General features: G+C 39.1%; 1 protein-coding gene across 1 annotated transcript in view; it reads left to right on the top strand.

The window, feature by feature from the left end:
- The first annotated feature begins 289 nt into the window (after positions 1–289).
- MRPS5 (mitochondrial ribosomal protein S5) overlaps positions 290–17,847 on the top strand; it is a 30,904-nt gene continuing 13,346 nt past the window's right edge. Inside the window, exons 1-5 of the mRNA XM_010706616.1 lie at positions 290–298; positions 946–1,090; positions 1,391–1,624; positions 6,736–6,770; positions 17,648–17,738. Coding sequence (XP_010704918.1) covers positions 290–298; positions 946–1,090; positions 1,391–1,624; positions 6,736–6,770; positions 17,648–17,738 — 514 coding nt within the window. The remainder of the gene's footprint in view (positions 299–945; positions 1,091–1,390; positions 1,625–6,735; positions 6,771–17,647; positions 17,739–17,847) is intronic.

Raw genomic sequence — 17,847 nt, 5'->3', positions numbered from 1 at the left:
GTGATTCAGGATTGTCCTTCTCAAAAAAGAATTGCAGTCAAACATCCCAGTTGTGTTAAGGACTTTTGCCTGAAAAAGGTGGGCATTATGGCTTTGAATAAAGCCCCCTTGGCCCCATATTTGAACTTACCCAATGCAAAGAAAGCTGAGTACTGAACGGTAGCTCTGGAAATATTGGCTAGCTCCACATTCTCACCTTGATGTCAACATAGGAGGGCTCCCCAGCAGTGTAAAGTTTGATATGAAATACCTCCTCAGCCTGCTCCAACAATTCTGTATGTTAAAAATCATGGAGTGGGTAAGGTTGGAAGGGAACTCTGGTGGTCAACTGATCCAAACATCTGCAGACAGTGAATATTCTGCATGATCACCAAGTGAGAAGGCCAGCTGAGTTCTGTGAGGAAGCTGTTTGGCGCTCTGCGTTCCTTCCTCCACCCACCATTTCCATAAGCAATAACAGAGTGCTTTGTCTTTAATTAGAAGATGAAAGTATCTACAGACTTATGTTGGCAGTGATCTGTATTTTGTGGGATTTTTAAGCAGGTTAACTTAGATGTTTTTTAGAAGAAAGACGTTGACTCTCAAGAATGCCTGTCCTTGGCCAAGTGCTTAAAGGTATTGCTGATCTGAGCTCCTAATGAGTGATTGTCTTTATTTACCTGAGAGTTAGTACCTTACTGGTACTGGTTGGGAATGTCTGCCCTTAAATTGTTTCTGAAAATCCTTTTAAGAATGATGTGCCTAGCTGTGTGCATGTCTGATGGCAGTCATTAGTGGCAGAGGCACATCTACTTCTGCAGCAGATACACATGTATAGGAAATTACTTTCTTAGCAAGGCACTAATCCTACAGTTTAAATCCCAGTCATGGTAGGGTTAACTCTGTTTTGGGTTTTTTTTTTTTTGGTTCAGTTTCCAATATATGAGGTACTTGTACATTACTTAGAAAAGCTTTCCTATTTCAGCGACAGCTGAAGAGCTATGGAAAGGAGCTTTGGCGGAGACTGGTGTGGGAGTAAAGAAAGGAAGAGGAAAGAGAAGGAAGAAAAAGCTGAGAAAGAATCTCAACAGAGGCCAGGAGATTGGAGAAGGTAGGTTCATAAATAAAGGGTTGAAGAATGTCTCAACTTTTTCACATGCAATATTTTTTGATTTAACATACAGATAAGTTGCTGTTAATTTCTGTGATGTCTAAGCAGTTTGAGGTGTCTGTTTTCTGAAAAAATAAAAATCCTGGTGCAGTTGTTTAATGCAGTTCTTTGATTTTTAAACACAAATTGTGTCACAGAAAGCACTTCAAATGTGTGAGTACTTTTTATTTTATTGCACTTTTCCAATGCGCAGATTTTAATCCTTGTTTGGCATAAAACTTTTTTCCTCTTATTTTCAAGGACGTTCCGGTTTCCTCTGGCCAGGTCTTAATGCTCCTCTGATACAAAGTGGGAAAGTACAGGCACTTAGTCAACGGAAAAAAGAAGAACGAGACAGAATTCAGTCTGAGATTATTCAGCAGAGAGATACATGGGAGAAGAAAAGAAAAATAAAAATGAAGAGAGAGGGAGGATGGAGTGGAAAGTGTTGGGGAGGTGTCCTCATGGATCCTCCTGATCCAGGTCCTAATGGAGGTAAGAAGACTGAATTAATATCTTTCTTAGTCTTATTAGCCTTTTTGTCAAGGGGCTGGGTAAAAGGGAGATCCAGACTTTTCCTCTGATTTGAAAATCCAGTTTGTACTTCTGTCTTGGATGCCTTTGTGTCTGTACATATGCTGATATGTTAATTAACTCTGAATCAGAGAACAAATTGCATTTATTCAAGCAAAATTTTATTAAATCTCTGCTCTTAGGTGAATATGTTATGGACTATCTGATGTTACACTTCACTGTGGAGTAGTGTGTCATGTTACAGACTGTTATAGAGATTTTGGAGTGTGGAAATAGTTTTGTGTTTTTAGCATCATTTGTCTTGAGTATGAAATGCAGCTGTGTTTTTTGCATTGTTTCTTAAGGGATCTGTCCTGTGAAATCAACTTTCTAATAATGTAGTGAAATATGGTTTAAGATGTTGCAGTTTGAGTGTGGCTACTAAGTTCTTTATGTGCTGTCTAGAGAAATACAATAATAAAACTAGAGATCTTAGGGTGGACAAGTAAACTGTTTTTTTTATCATGCTGTTCTTCAGATCACTAGGTAATTTTTGCTAGCTTTAACAACTAAAACCCCAGCCCTCTTCAATTAAGCATAAAAATAAGTTGCTACATTCAGCTGAGTTTTCCTTGTTGAAGCACTTTATGATGCTTGAGGATGATGATTGTTACCGTTTTTCTGTAGTCTTGTATGTCACATGAGGTAAGAATGACAGCTGATTTTTCTCTAGCACTTGTTTCTGACAAGTTTCAGTCCCTAGTTCTCTTAGCAGTTAAGCTTGGTTCATATCTTCATTACCCAGAGAAAGCTGTGATCTTGGAATACATGTTGCAGAAAGTCTTTATAAATAGGACTTGCTGCATAAGTGGAAATCCCCATATGAGTGGGAAATTACGTATATGGATTGCAGTAACTTTTTTCTGCTCTCCTTGTAGTCACCTTTGTTGCTCAGTCTATGTGCTGTGTGGTTTATGAATTATTCCACCTGCGTATTTTCTGGTGATGTTCTATTGGACCTTAATTCAAAATTCAGGCATGCTTTGCACCAAGCCATAAGTCAGCGAGAGCATTGTCTTTCCAGAGTAGCATAATGCTGTTGTCCACGTAGAATGAAGTTTTTTTGTTTGTTTTTTGTTTTTGTCTTGTAAATACATCCCCATGTAAATATATCCCACATTGCTGTCATGCATTTCTCTGCTCCCTTGCCAGGCCTTCAATTCCTGTAGCTGGAATAGGTAATTATGTGGCTTGTGTTGCTATGGTGTCTGAGATACCTTGTTTCCCTCAGACTTTCCTTGTGAACTTGTGGAGCTCTTACCTTCTGATCTCATCAGAGCTTTTTTTTTAATCCTTGATTATACGAATAACTTGTTCTATTTCAATATCAGCCTAATACTATAGAGTATAAATGAAAAAATTCCTATATTCACTTACCTGTGTTTCATTTTCTTACCTTGAGAGCACATGTACTGTGGAAGGCAACAACTTAACAATGGAGGAGGCAAGCCTGTCTTACAAGTGAAAACTAGAAATTTGAGAAGTTAATGAATTGTTCCAAATTCCTCTAAGCTATTGTTGGAATATAGAGGAAAGTCAAGAAAATGTCATGGTTTGAGTTCTGTGCTTTAAATACAACACTGTGTTGCTTTTAAAATCAAATGTGTCTTCAAGTAGTTTATTCTGTCCAAAGTAGCAGCAGTAGCAGCTGCAAATAGCCTTAATGTATGAGCAGATTGTACTCTTCGATATTTCTCTAGATTTCAGTGTGATTACTGATCATAGAATCACAAAGGTAGGAAAAGACCTCCAAGATCATCCAGTCCTGCCATCCACCTACCACCAGTATTTCTCCCACTAAATCAAGTCCCTTACTACAACATCTAAATGTTTCTTGAACACCTCCAGGGACGGTGAGTCCACCACCTCCCTGGGCAGCCTGTGCCAGTGCCTCACCACTCTTATGGAGAAGAAATGTTTCCTAATATCCACCTGAACCTCTCCTGGTGCAACTTCCAGGCCATTCTGTCTCGTCCTTTCACTGGTAGCTGGAAGCAGAGACTGACTCCCACCTCGCCACATCCTCCTTTTAGGCCGTTGTAGAGAGCAGTAGGATCACCTCTGAGCCTCCTCGTCTCCAGACTGAACAATTCCAGTCTCAGCTGCTCCTCATAAGAGTTGATGTTGGTTACTTGCATTAAAGTTGGCTGTAGTAGTCTGTTCAAGTTCTGCCAAAAAGGGAAAAGAACACTGCAGTAAAAATATGAAGATGAAACTGTCAGCTTGTATTATAAGTGTGCTTGAGAAAAGCAGTTTCTGATTAGCATACACCAATTCCCTCTTGGTCCATTAAAAATTGTGGGGATTTGCAGATCTCCACAGTTCAGTCGCCATCTCTTTATTCTGAAGAATAATGAAATGACTTCATAGGAGTGTGAGGGCGTTTGGCTGTGTTTAAAGCACTGTCAGGGTGGTAGAAGAAGCAAACTTGAAACTGTCAAACTTTATGAGTCTGTTTGTCCTGAGACTGGCACGGATAGATTCCCTGGTGTCCAGCCAGGTGTGAGCTATGGTTTGAGATGCTACCATTCAACCCTGCCTATCTGGTATTCTGGGAGGCTTTTTCTGAACTGGACTGTTATAAATGATCATCTCAGAACGTATAAACGATAAAGCAACATCTGAGTCTCTGTTGTCATCACCCCCCCACCACCACCACCACCATTATGCTGTTTTAAGCTCCACTGTGCCTATACCAAATGCAAGAAGTATTTAACACTAGTCTTCTAAATGGTGACATTAACACTAGTGTTGTAAATGGTGAAAGCTCTAGTTCACAAAGTAAATGGGAGAAGCAGGGGGTCGGTAAGATCTCCTGTTTATTCTGCCTCTTATACTGAGATGTTGCATTTTACCCTATTGCCCATAGATTTCAAAGGCAGTCATTTTTCTTTTTCTGGAATAATGCAGTGTGTGTCAGGGTGAAGGTCTCTGGATTAGATAAGATCTCGTCATGCTTTTGTTGGCATGGTTTTGTGCTCTCTCTTATTACTTGCCAGCATTGGAGTTAGTACTTATAGATGGTATGCCATGCCCAGAGCTCTGTCCTGTTCTAGCTCTTTCCTACCTCGTGATTTCATAGGACACTTCAAAAATTTCTTATTCCTTTCAAGCCCCTTTTAATGACAAAGCAGAAACATACTGATTTTAGTGCAGTGAAAGGGATGTGTTCACCATGCAGAGCTGAATGTGTAAGATATACCTGAACATAGCTCCTCTTATCATCATGATGACATGAATTGAACTCCACGTGACATGGAAGCAATGCGTAACACTTTAACCCTAACTGGACAAAATGAATGATGCTTTAGTTGTCTTTAATTGCAAAGACTTTTTCAGGAAGCATTTGAAATTGGAAGAGATTGAAAGAAAGTTTGGCTGTGTTGTTGCTGATTATCCAGTGTGGCTATGTTTTGTTTTTTCTCTTCTCTTGAATTTCACAGGAATATGTACTAAGAAAAGCAGTTTGAGTCTTGTTGATTGTCTAGCATGTGTTTCAGAATACTCTGAGCAGTACTGGCTAATAGTATTGCTACGATGGAAGCTGACCCATTTGGTGATGGTTTTTAACCGTTCACAGCTTTTGCATGTTGTACATTAAATACGGTGGTGGTTTGTTTTCTTGGTTGTTGTTTGCTTCACAGTTTAGAGCAGTGTTTTTCTTTAATCGTACTGCCGGCTATCGTTTTTCATAGCATTTCTGCAACAGGAGAGAATTAGGACGAATATCGGATATAATTTAATAAAAATGCTTCAGTATAAGTGCTGGCTTGCACTGATTTCCCAAAGAGTATCTCGGGTTTAATTTGGAAAGATTGTATAGCTTAACTTGAGGTTAAAATATTGAAGAGATTCTGAGGTCAGTTCAGGTTTTCATCAGCTCTGTTATTGCTTTCTGTGTGACGTTCAGACAAAGCTGTTAAATTGAAATCTTGCTTTACTATTAAAAGAAGTATTATTATTCTTCCTGTGTGCTACGTTGATTATTTAGATTGGACTTCGAGACTGCATCTTAATGCTCTTGCAACCACAATACCTAAAAAGATAATGTATTGATTCCAGTTGGAAGCAGGGGTACCTAATAGAGCACAATGGATGTGTATAGGTTTTCATCTCTTTAATTATGACAGGAACTGTACCGTAGTTATAACAAGAGTGGTATTACATTTTCTAGGAAGTTACCATTTGAACTGGATTTTTTTAAAGCTAGATTTTTTGATAGATGTTGATTTTTACTAAAGTAATAATAAAATTATGCATTATAAATAAAGAGTTACACATTGTTTTCTCTGTTTTAAAAGAACGAATGACTGGACTCGTTACAAAGCACAAAGCCTGCTCCAAAAGTAATGCCTCCTATTTCATTACGTTAGCCCATGATGTCAGAGGCAGTTTGAGCCTTCCCACCAATATCCCATTACAGTTGTTGCTGTGTGACAGGTGACAGCAGAGGGGCAGTCTGACACAATGGCATCTAACACGGAATTGGGTGTGGAGCAAGGTGTGGAATTGGATCCTTCCATGCAGAAAAAGTGGCACTCATTGATTCTTGCTGAACACTTACGGAAACCAAACAGTGAATGTGAGCACAGTGAAAGTTAGGCTGTGTGGGCAACGTTCTCCTAGCAATGACTCTGTGCAGATTGTTCTGAGTGCAGCATGCAGACTCCTGTTCATCACTGGTAAAAATGCATAGCTAGTGGTGGTGACTACGTTGAAAAATAGTGTTTGGTAGCAGAGTTTGTTCTATCAAATATTTTATTGTGCCCTTTGTATCTGTTGCAGTTTCCATAGAAACAAGTAGGAGGCATTACTTTTGGAAGAACCTATATTTCAGGCCTTTTTTGTAAGGAAGCAGCTAATAATCTTCGTTTTTAGATGTGTTCAAATCATTTTCTACTTACTGCTGATATGGATTTATAAATTACAGCTACATAAAATTGCATTCTTCTTTAAATTATATTAACAGCAGGGAGTTGTGCTGATATGTAATTAATACAAGGAAATGTAATGCACTACTTTTTCCCCAACAGAAACTTACGAGGATTTTGAAACAAGAGTCATTGAGGTAAGCATTACAAAACTTTTCCAAAGACTTTAATTATAATTATTTTATATTGAACTTGTAATTATTTAACAGTCTTCGCTAAGTCAGTGTTACAGAAATTAGTCTAGTCTGTTGTTTCAACTGCATGACATAATCTGGCATTCTGTGCACGGAGATTTCTCTGTTGAAGAAATAGTATCTGATTGGAATGAGTGGCTATGAAATGGAAACTGCTTTCAGATAAAGCTTTAACAGTTCCCATGCAACTGTAATACAAGTGGTGTAGATTCTAAAAGACTTAATCTCTCCATTGCATGTCCTTGTCATCTTTTTTCCAACGTAGAGTAGTGCTGCTAATGTGTAACTGATTGTATGCGATCCCTTGGCTGGTGTGATGTGATTATCTGGTTACTAAATCCAAATAACTGAAGATATTTGCTCACTGCTGGTGATGCTTCAGGCTAAAAGTCAAGATCTTCAATACTGCCAATAGAAGGTGTTTTGAAGGCCCAAATTTTTCGTGATGATTTCAACAGAAATGCCACTCAGAATGTGGTCAGAGAAAGTGCTTTTTAAAAATGGTAAAGGTGAATTTTGTTTCGAAAACAAGATCAACTATTAGTAATAGATTTTTGAATAGTGAATTGTAAAGTGTCAGTAGTGCAAATATGTGTCGTTGCTTCTCATTGGAAAAGCCATTCCTGGAGAATGTAATGCATTCCAGAACAGACCATTAACAATTAGAACTATGCATGCTCATGCTATTGCAAGTTATTTTGTCTACCATTTATTTTATTAGTTTTTCTAACTTCAAACACGTTTGTTACTGTGGAAACCATGGAACTACTTGAAGCCTTGTTGGGGCAAGTCCTGACCTCAGAAATAAGCTCATTTCTTGTGACTCATTTGCTATGAGACTGGAACCAAATGATGCTGAGCATCCAGAAAAGACAGTATTTGCCCTCTATCCTTGCATTTCCTTCTCTTCTGCTCATGTCCTAACTCTAGTGAGATTTGTGGTAGCTGTGACCACCTAATTTCCAGCTCTATCAGTGTTGTATACAGCTTGAAATCTCAGTCTGTTGTAGCTTTTCTTGTCGCTTTATAAATACTTGGCGTGTTAGAAAGGACTCACTATTTTGCTGAAATGACTGAAATATTAGAACGCAAAACTCAGCAAGGTGTAGTAAATTGACCACTTCCAGCTGGGGGCATCAGATTGGTAAGTTTGGCCAAGTCTTTCTTGTTCATAAGAACTGATCTTACTGGTGAAGGAGTAAGAGCTGGGAGAAATTCAGTATTCCTTTGCAACCCTCTTTGATTGGGTTGAAATCTTAGAGCTGCTTTTGTCTCTTGGAGCTCTGAAGCCCAACTACAGGACCACAAAGCAGGCTGAATACCTAAGAACTTGTGAGATCCTGGAATTGTGCTTTTTGTAAATTAAATTAAACCCTGCTATACAAATACTCAGGGACATAAATCAATCCAGTGGCTTTGTGTTGAAAGTAATTGCATAAACTTGTTTCTTCAGAGTATTCTCATGTTGCTTACTTTAGATGAAATTGCTTATAAGATTTGTTTCAGAGTTATCATCAAAATCTTATTTGCAATTAATATTTAACTACTTTATTATTGTAAGAAGTATATATGTCTAGCTGCAGCATTGAAAAGGCTGCTTTAATTTCTAACCATGATCTTAGAGCTGAGATATTAACCTGGAGCCGTGCAGTTCTCTGACAGAAACATAACAAATCTCTGCTTAATACAAATGCTGTCATCTTTCTATCACTGTGAAAAAGAGTGACTGTCCAGTGAGTTGCTACACAGTTTTAAATAAGTAGTGTTGACTGTTCATCGCTTTACGCCTTGTCATTATTACAGTTTCACTTATTAGACAGTTATGTGAAATACTGCCTGTATTTTTAGCCAGTGTTGTGTTATACCACTGTCTAGACGCGGTGCTTATACCACTCTGACTTTGAATTTCTGTTTAGTTTCACTCTGAGCATTTTATCTTCTGTTCTGCTACCAAAGCTGACTTGCAATGCCTGTTTTGGAAGGAATCATGCTTTCTCTGTCCCAGATACCGTCCCGTATCAATCTGTATTTATTTTAAAAACTAAGTTGCTATTTAAGATCAACTTTGATTTGAATGAGTGAAGTGGCAGTGGTATGTACAAGCACAAATGAAATAACACACACTTGAAAATTAATATGCAATCAGGTTTTAGTTGAATGTTTGATCACAATTCAATACATTCCATATGAAAATTCACAGGTAATGTATTTATGTGGACTGAAAAAGGAGCTGCAGGTATACCAAAAAACTAATGATTTTTTCAGCAATCTTAAAATCTGTTTTCTTTATCAAAATGTAAAGCACAACTGTATTCTTCTTGCTGCTTGCAGGGCTGTGTTCAGCCAGTGTATCACAGTGCACACAACCATTTGCCATAACAGAGTCAGCACCGCACTGTGCCCTTCCCTCCTTCCCCCTCCTTCCCCCCCCCATGTGCTGGTTTCAGCCCATGCCAATGGCACGTGGCTGTGTGGTTGTTGGGAGCAATGGGTGTCTGCCCAGGGCTGTGCTGTGGGTTGGACACAGCTGTCTGAGGGATTTGCTTTTATTTGCAAATCGGTTGAAGGCTGAAGGGAGTACAGTGATGAAGCTTTCTTCTCTTTTCACCTTGGGCACGCTACAGGTACCTTGCTAACAGTGTGTCTTTAGCCACTGAAACCCATTCCCCATAATTTAAAGGAAGGGAGGGAATTGTCAGCTGTAATCCTTCATCCTAAATGTAACAACAAAATGGATTTCACCTCCCTCATGTCTATCCACTTCCCAAGTGACCCAGCTGTCAAGGCCTTGAAAACCATTTGAAGTGTTCTGCTGTCTCGGGACTTGCCATGTAGCTTACTGATTCTGACATTCCTTTTTCATACTTAAGTTAATGTGGAATAAGAATTGATTTTTAGATCGTACTTCAGTTACAGTTGTTACAGATAAGTGTTACAACCTTAACAAGCCTTGCAGGTCACAGTGTTTTCGATTAATTGAAAGGTTATGTTGGAGAGTAGTGGCTGTTGCTTTGTCACTGTGACACCTCCCAGTCAGCAGCCAGTTTGGATTCTATGTTAGGTATTTACTGAATTGGGCTGTTCTGTATCTGCGTAATTATTTACAGTTAAATACATTAAGTAACAAAAAACTGACTGCTGTGCAGCTCTTCCATGTGCTGTAGAAATCTTTCACTGCTTCGTTATATCTGAATAATAAAAAAGCACTTGAAAGGCAGGCTAGGGCTAGGGATGTACTGTTATAGCGTTGCCACAGATGTGAGAAAATAAGAATGTATTTTACATTAAAATACAGCTGCAAAAATACAGGGGCTGCTCCAAAAGTAATGCCTCTGATGTTACTGTGTTGTGCCAGGTTATCAGAGGTTGATATGGGTGGTATGGCTGTAGTGGTGGAACTTTCCTGCCAGTATTCCATTACATTTTTTTTGCTGTGTGACAGATGGTAGCAGAGGGGCAGTCTGACAAAAATGCCATCTAGCATGGAAGTGTATGTGGAACAAACATGTGGAACTGAATTCCTCCATGTGGAAAAAAAGCAACACCCATTGACATTCATTGATGCTTGCTGAACATTTATGGAGATCAAATAGTGGATGTGAGCACAGTGAGTTGATGGGCAATACATTTCAGTAGTGATTATAGCAGTGTGAAAGATGAGCCATGTTCTGATGGCCATGCAACAAGCTGTCACACAATGAAATGAAGAGCATCCCAGTGTGCTCATCCATGGAAATGGGCAGATTGCAACCAGGGAGCTGTGTTTGTTGTTAAATATCAGCTTTAATGCACTGGAAACAATTGTGGCAGTGTTACAATATGGCAAACACACAGGATCAGGAAGAACACCACGTGCACGTTTTTCAATGCCTATTGAACTAATACGAGGCTGAAGGTGACAACTTCCTTGATCACATCATTATCAGTGATTCTGTTTTCCCAGAAGCCAAACAGACCATCAGCTCTGACCATCATATTGCTGATGCTGACTAAGGCTGAAGGCTTGAAATTCTCAAGTCAGGCCAGAGAAGAAGACAACTTGCAGTACAATAACACCAGGCCCTATATTAGTTTGAAGAGCATGGAGCACATTGCCCATCTTGGCAGGACTGCCCTACCATAGCCACTGTATAGTCTGGATTCGGTGCTTTGACTTCCATCTGTTGAGACCAGTGAAACAATACCAGGGACATTATGTTGGTTTTGGTTTTGTATTAACTTGTGCTACTAGAAGCAGGTTGCTTGGGCTATCTTTTCCACCTAATCCCAGAATGGTGGAGTTGGGAAAGCACCTCTGGATCCATTTGCTCCAGACCCCTGCTTCAACAGGGCCATGCAGAGTTACTTGCCCAGGTAGGTATTGTCAAATAAATTCTTATATTTTTGTCTAAAATCACAGTGGTGGTATTAAAAAACATAAATAAAAAATAAACCTTACACAATAGCTTGTGTTATGATACCATTTACCTTGTAACGTGTTCAAAATTAGAAGATGAAACCTAGCAGTCAAAAAGGCTGGAAAGCTATAAGTTCAGTGCCCCCTTTGAATTGTTCACGAATGTTAGCTTTCTAAGGATGAAGATGTAGCACTAAGTAATGTATTTTGGACCTGACAGGTATGTTTTTTCTTATCTGACACTGGAGTTGCCAGCTGCAAAAAGTCTGTCTGCAGAGGGCTTATTTTTTGTGTTCATATTTTTTCTTTTTGCCACTTCTTTCCAGTAAAGATCGATTTACTTGAAATCGTACCTGGGATTGTACCTAGGCTACTGCAGCCTTTCAAGTGGCAGAATAATTGGATTTTTTTGTCAGACAGTTGTGCCCTGCCTTTTTTTAAACAAAAGAAACACCTACTGGTGTTTAGATATTTAATGACAGAAAGGCAAAGACTTGATTTAAAAAAATAATATATATATCAGGTGAGGCAATACATTGTTTACATAGGCCACAAAATATATATGCTGGTACTGTCCTTAAAGCGAAAGCTAATTTCTGCAGATAAATGTACATGGATCCTTGTGTTTGAGGATAGAGTGTGGTATGATGTCGAGCCGGGTACTGAGAATGAATGTTGGCATTACCCATGGCCTTGTTCTTGAAATCCAAAATAATTTCTTGGTTTTTTTTCAAGGTCATCTCATTCTTTCTTATGTTGTAGGTAGAACTTCAGATAAAAGAATAAAGTCCATATGTAGTTGGTTTTTGTTGCTTGTTTAATTATTTGGTTTGGGTAGTTTTGTTTTTTCTTTTTTGTGTGTTTTTTTCTTTCTTTCAGAGTCTGTAGAAAGGGATGGAAGATGATAGGACAGAAAAATGTATTTAACACTTGCATACTAAAAATTACTTAACTGGTTCTTCCTAAGATAAAATCAATCCAAGTAAATTGCATTGAGTGGATTATTGAGTGGATATTCTGAAAAGCATCTGAATGGTATTTTCCCAGGAATAAAGTTATATGAGCTCTGCTGGAGGCTTTGAGGAAAAAATAGTTTTATCTTGTAATCAATATAGTGTGCAGTAAATGAAGCCAGATTCTGGGCTTTTGCCTGAATCTTGTCTTTTCTTTTTCCATATTATCTCCAGTAGTGTGCTTTTATGACTATTCTCAATTGAACTGACTCAAGATTGGGTGTACTTTGCAGAGTTGTATCATAGTATTGGCAGTTCGTAACTGAGTTGGTGTAGCGAGAATTGATTCAAAACCTGCGATTTGTAAAGGTGGCATTTTCTGTCAAGTGAGGTTGGTTGGGTGGTGGTTATTTCTGTACTTTCTCCAAATGCCGAACTGTATTCAGGCATGGTTTTTCTTAATTACATGAGGCCTGTTTCGATGCAGCATTTTGCCTCTGCTGTTGCATGGCTCTTAAGCAGGACTGAAGAGAACAGTCAGAATTCTGAGAGTACGGTCTGCTCATACCTGGTATGGGTTGCACTGCTCATTTGCAAGGCAGGGATAGAAGTGCCTAATCAGAGAAGCATAGGAATAGCAGCAGCCAAATGGCTGGAGGTTCATGTTTTTGCAATAGAACCAAATGTTTTGCATGTTTTCCATGCAATAGAATGTCACTCGAACTTAACTAGTCATTCTGAATGTAGTCCTTAGCAATTATTGTTGGGGACAGTGCGGGCAGGTTGGTTACCTGAAGACTCTTGACCTGGGACACTTTATGAATGGAGACACTGGAAACCACTAGGCTTTCTGTACTGAACTACAAAGAATTGTCTTACCTTAGGATCAGTAGGTTGGTTTTGTTTTGTTTTGAATGATGAAAGCAACGTCAAAGTCAGAAGTAAAGGTTTGGTGGGCCGAAGTGAAAGAACCATGTCTTCAGTGTTTCTGTATGGATTGTTATAAAAGGTACATGGAACTGTGAAGAAATATCTGTAGGTAGTATGAACACAGAGAAGGTTTAAAACTGTATCACGCTATAGTAATATGTTTTGCATCCACTGAGCAACTATGAATTGCCTAGATGTAGCAGGGAATCATAAGTAGAATATAAACCATAGTTTCAATTTTCTATGAAGTAGCAAGGAAACACATTCATACGTGTTTGCTTTAGGAGCACAGAATTATTCTCAGTAGACTTAACACTTGTGACCGAAAGAACATTCCTTAAGGCACAATCAAAAGCCTTTATAAATCATTGGAAATAAGTTTTTAGCTGTTGTTTTTGCAAAGGGCACAACAGAAAAGGCTTGTTATGAAAGGAAATGCTGCTTGAAATTACAGTGTCTGAGATCTATTGCTTGACATCCTTGACTGAAAAATTATATGGTATAAGTGATACTCTGAGTAATAGTTTACTTAAAATGAGATGTTGGCACATATGTATTTTGGGGTTGTAGAGATGTAGATTTTGATTTTAGAACTGCAGGCAAATTTTATGCTCCAAGGATGACACCAGTGATGTCTTTTGACTGATAATGAAAGTTATCTGACAGTTTCTGTGATGATAACATGTGAAGCAAGCTGTTATAGGAAAGAACAAGAGTTCAGACAGGAAATGTAAATGCGTGCTATAATTTTTTCAGGTTGGATTTCTTCAGGAAAAAGTTTAACCACCAAGAGGGTAGTGAAGCACTGTATCAGGCTGCCTAGGGCAGTGACCACAGCACTGAGCTTACCTAAGTTCAAGAAGCATTTAGATGAAGCTCTCAGTCATGTGGTCTGATTTTTGGATGGCGCTATGTGAAGCCACAACTTGGATTTGGTGAACCTTATGGGTCCCTTCTAACACAGGATATTCTGTGATTTTTTTATTTTTATTTTTATTTTTTCCTGATGTTCTAGGAGTTTGGCACACTACCTGCAACTGCAGTCATCCAATGAAAAGGAAGCGAAGCCATGTCAGATGTGATGTGGCTTCGGAATTGTGCTCAGATATGAGCTGTAGCATGAAACCACACTTAGGCCTACTGTATGTCAGAAGGACATTTGCATTGCATCATTTTACCTAGCGAGCTATGAAGGAGGATTTTACGCATCTTACGGGAAAATTATCAACACTAACCTGAGTTTTATCTATAATTTCTCTGCAAATTGAACTTCTAACTTGGATGAGAATTATCCCTGGGATTTATCCCAAAGCTGTGGTGAGTCAGCCTTTGTGGAAAAACCCCTGAAGTATCTGATCAAAAACTTTCATATCATTTGTTCAGTGAGGGGTAGAGGAATCCATTTCTTGTAATGGTTCTTTTGCTTACCGTATGCAGTAAGCACACGGGATGGATGCAGAGTGAACAGGATGACTGGGGCCTCCCCTTAGCCTCCTCTTCTCTAGGCTTACAAACCCAGGGGCCTCAGCTGCTCCTTGTTCATCTTCCTCTCTGGACATTTCACCATCTTCATAGCCCTCCTTTGGATGCTCTCTAATAGTTCTGTGTCCTCCTTATATTTTTGCTTTGCTACTGATTGAATCTGGATACAAGAAAGCAGCAGTCGCATCCCTCAGCGCAGCTTCAGAAGCTGGACCCAGAGCTGCAGGACGTGGTGGCCACTCCTAATATCTCTAACACTGTTCTACTTGTGGGATCTGGGAGCGTAGCAGCCTGGCCTTAGTTGGGCCACTAGATTCATCTCTATCTCCTTATCAGACCATGCTGATGTTTAATACGAATCCACTAACTTCTCCTTGAGAAGAGTAGCAGAAGACAAACTAATTTACCTTCTGATGCACTTCCCCTGCCACTGTCGACCATGTGCACGCTTTCAAGGAAAATATCTTGCTGTCCTGTCACTTGTTAGCAGGACTAGTTTTGCCCTACAGCTAGCTTGTGCAATTTAAATCATAGAATTATAGAATTGCTCAGGTTGGAAAAGGCTTTCAAGATCATAAGTCCAAACAAACTACCCTAACTCTAGTGACCAACCCATTGCCAAATTATGACCCTGAGAACCACATCCAGATGTTTTTTTGATACTGTAGTTTTGTGTTATACCTGAGAGAAACTCTGTCGCTGTGGTATGCATCTACTCTGTCCCTGGTGCTTTTCACAGAGAAGGCTGATACAGGCACAGTCTAGCTAATAGGAGTTTGATTTTTGCTTATAAGGCATGCAGTTTTATTATTTTATCCTCTCAAGAGTACTGACTTCCAAAGCCTTTTAGCTGTGTCCCTCTCTAGGATCACTTGCATGAAAAGGATTTTCTTTTAGCACCCTTCTCTTGTTTTATTTTCTGTCACCTTGTACCTTAGTATTGGACCAGAGGAGCTTCTGCCATGAGGTGTTCAACCTTCATGGATGCTCTCATCAGCAGCAAGGGAGTAGCAGTGGTCACAGGTGAGGCCCAGAGGTGTCCAGATTGTGCTATGTAGAAAGGAGGGGGGTTCCCGTGGACGGTCAGTCATGTATTGTATTTTTTCTTTTTCACGAAGTACTGGGCTTTTTTCCTGTTTCTAGCACATTACAACAAGCTGTTAAGTGCTTGGAATAATGGTGGAAAGACTGCAGCATCCTTCCAGGCTTCTAACTCCACCTTTGAAACTTTGCTTGCTATTCCTTCTCTTAGGGAATGTTTGAAGTGGTTTCGTTCTGCATTTCAGATGGAAGAGCAGTATCTCTGCGCTTGAAAGCAGGCTTAATCTGCATTGTTGGCACTGAATAATGGAAATGGAGACAGTCAATTTGAGACACTGTGATTAAGGTTGAGCATGTGTGTTTTGGAATTGAAAAAATTGACTTTAAATCTAGCTTGAATTGCAGTCTGGCAAATAAGGGTAATTGCGTCTTAGTTTCAGTCACAATTTCGGAGGTCATGCTGTTTTAAAAGTGGCAAGCTGTTACATTGTGTATTAATTAATTCCAGTGCTGCTTAATGATATGCTTTCAGTTGAATTGCTTTAACTGCAAAATGGAAGGGAAGCACTTCTGAACGCACTCCAGCAGAGCACTGATCACTTTGATGTAAGGAGGCAGAGGGCTGTGCAGGGAGAATCTAAGGACACAGTTGTTCCAGCAGCCATGGCTGCCTGGGCACATTATCAATCTCGAAAAACCTTTACAGCATTTCAAGAGAGATGCAATAGCACTGATTGTGATGGGTGACTGAACACATTTTCCTTCAAAGCTGTTCAGAAACAGCTGACGAGTGCAGTTTTAAGAAGATACTGGAGAAGCTCATTGCGTGTGTCTTTCCTGCCACCTTCTGGGTAGGATAAAGAATAATTTTGAGTTGACTTCTACAAACATCACATAAGTTATTCTTGGCAATATGTATGTCAACCTTTCATTATGTAAAGTATGTATCTAGATTGCTCTGCACAAACTTTTGTCTTCCACTGTCAAAATAGCATTCTTTCAGTGCTCCTGGAGAGAGCAGTGCTCTGCTTCAGTCTCTTCCTTTCATCATTCTTTTGCATTTTCTTTAAATAACCTATTTCCACAGGTACTTTCATTGTAGAGTGCTTGTGTTTTAGCTTGCTCTTGTGAGCAGTGAGATTGCAGAAGGAATAAAAGCTTGGAGTAAGCAATTAGTAAAGCTGATTATTCTTTGAAGCACTCCACAAAGCACGCACATTGAATTTAGCAACATCTTTAATAAAAGGATGAGTGGAATTTTTCAGAAGTACTTAGTTCTAATCTGTACCCTGTGTTGTCAGTGGATTTTGTCTTATTGTGAATTTCAGTAAGACTGTTGAAGTCATATTGTAATAATTTCCTTTCAAATAAGGAAATACAATTCAGTAAGCTACTTTGGTTGTATATGGGAAAAGTGGGAAGTGCTGCTTAATTTCTACACTAACAATGAATATTTAACTTAGCTCTTATTATAACATGGAAAAACCATACTGGGGCTTCAGAAAAGTAGAAAACAAGATTTTCTAGATTATAGATATGTACACACACAAACATATGTATATAGACATACGAAGAAGCAAGAAATAAAAATGTTCAGTGCATGCATACCTCAGAATGGTGCTAAGTGGACAGAGGATCTCTGATAAGATGTTAGACCATGGCTGTCCAACCTTTTGGTTTGCCTGGGCCTCATTGAGTGAGGAGGAGTTGGCTTTTGCTGCATATAAAATATAGTTAGTGTAATGTTGAACTGTTATCTGTTGTATAGCTAAACACGACAGAAGTAGTGAAATAACTTCTTATGTATCTGAGTACAGATTTTTAGCAGCTGCTATTGAATGTCTTCAAGCCAGTGTCCTGCTGCAGTTGATGCTCACTGGCAAAGGTGGTGTATATTGAAATACTTCGCTGCAAACTTCTAATTCCTCTCTAGTAAACAGAATCTCTTTAAAAATAAAAAAGATATAAAATACAGTTGGGTTGTGCTGTAATAAGATGCTTTGTGTTTCTTTCTTCAGGTGAAAAATGTGTTTTGTATGAAGGCGAAGGAAGGCAGAAAAAAATCAATACGTGCTTTAGTGGCTATTGGAAATGGTAAAGGGGCTGCAGGTACGTGTGTTTGCTGTATCTGAAAGATTCCAAATTAATCATTGCTCGTAACGGAGCTTTTGAAGAGGTGAGGAAACATTGTATGCCTGAAAAAAAATTACGCTTTTTT

This window comes from Meleagris gallopavo, chromosome 2, assembly GCF_000146605.3.
Source record: "Meleagris gallopavo isolate NT-WF06-2002-E0010 breed Aviagen turkey brand Nicholas breeding stock chromosome 2, Turkey_5.1, whole genome shotgun sequence".
NCBI classification, from domain to species: domain Eukaryota; kingdom Metazoa; phylum Chordata; class Aves; order Galliformes; family Phasianidae; genus Meleagris; species Meleagris gallopavo.
The sequence above is the reverse complement of the archived record's forward strand: the minus strand, read 5'-3'. Positions and strand labels throughout refer to the sequence as shown.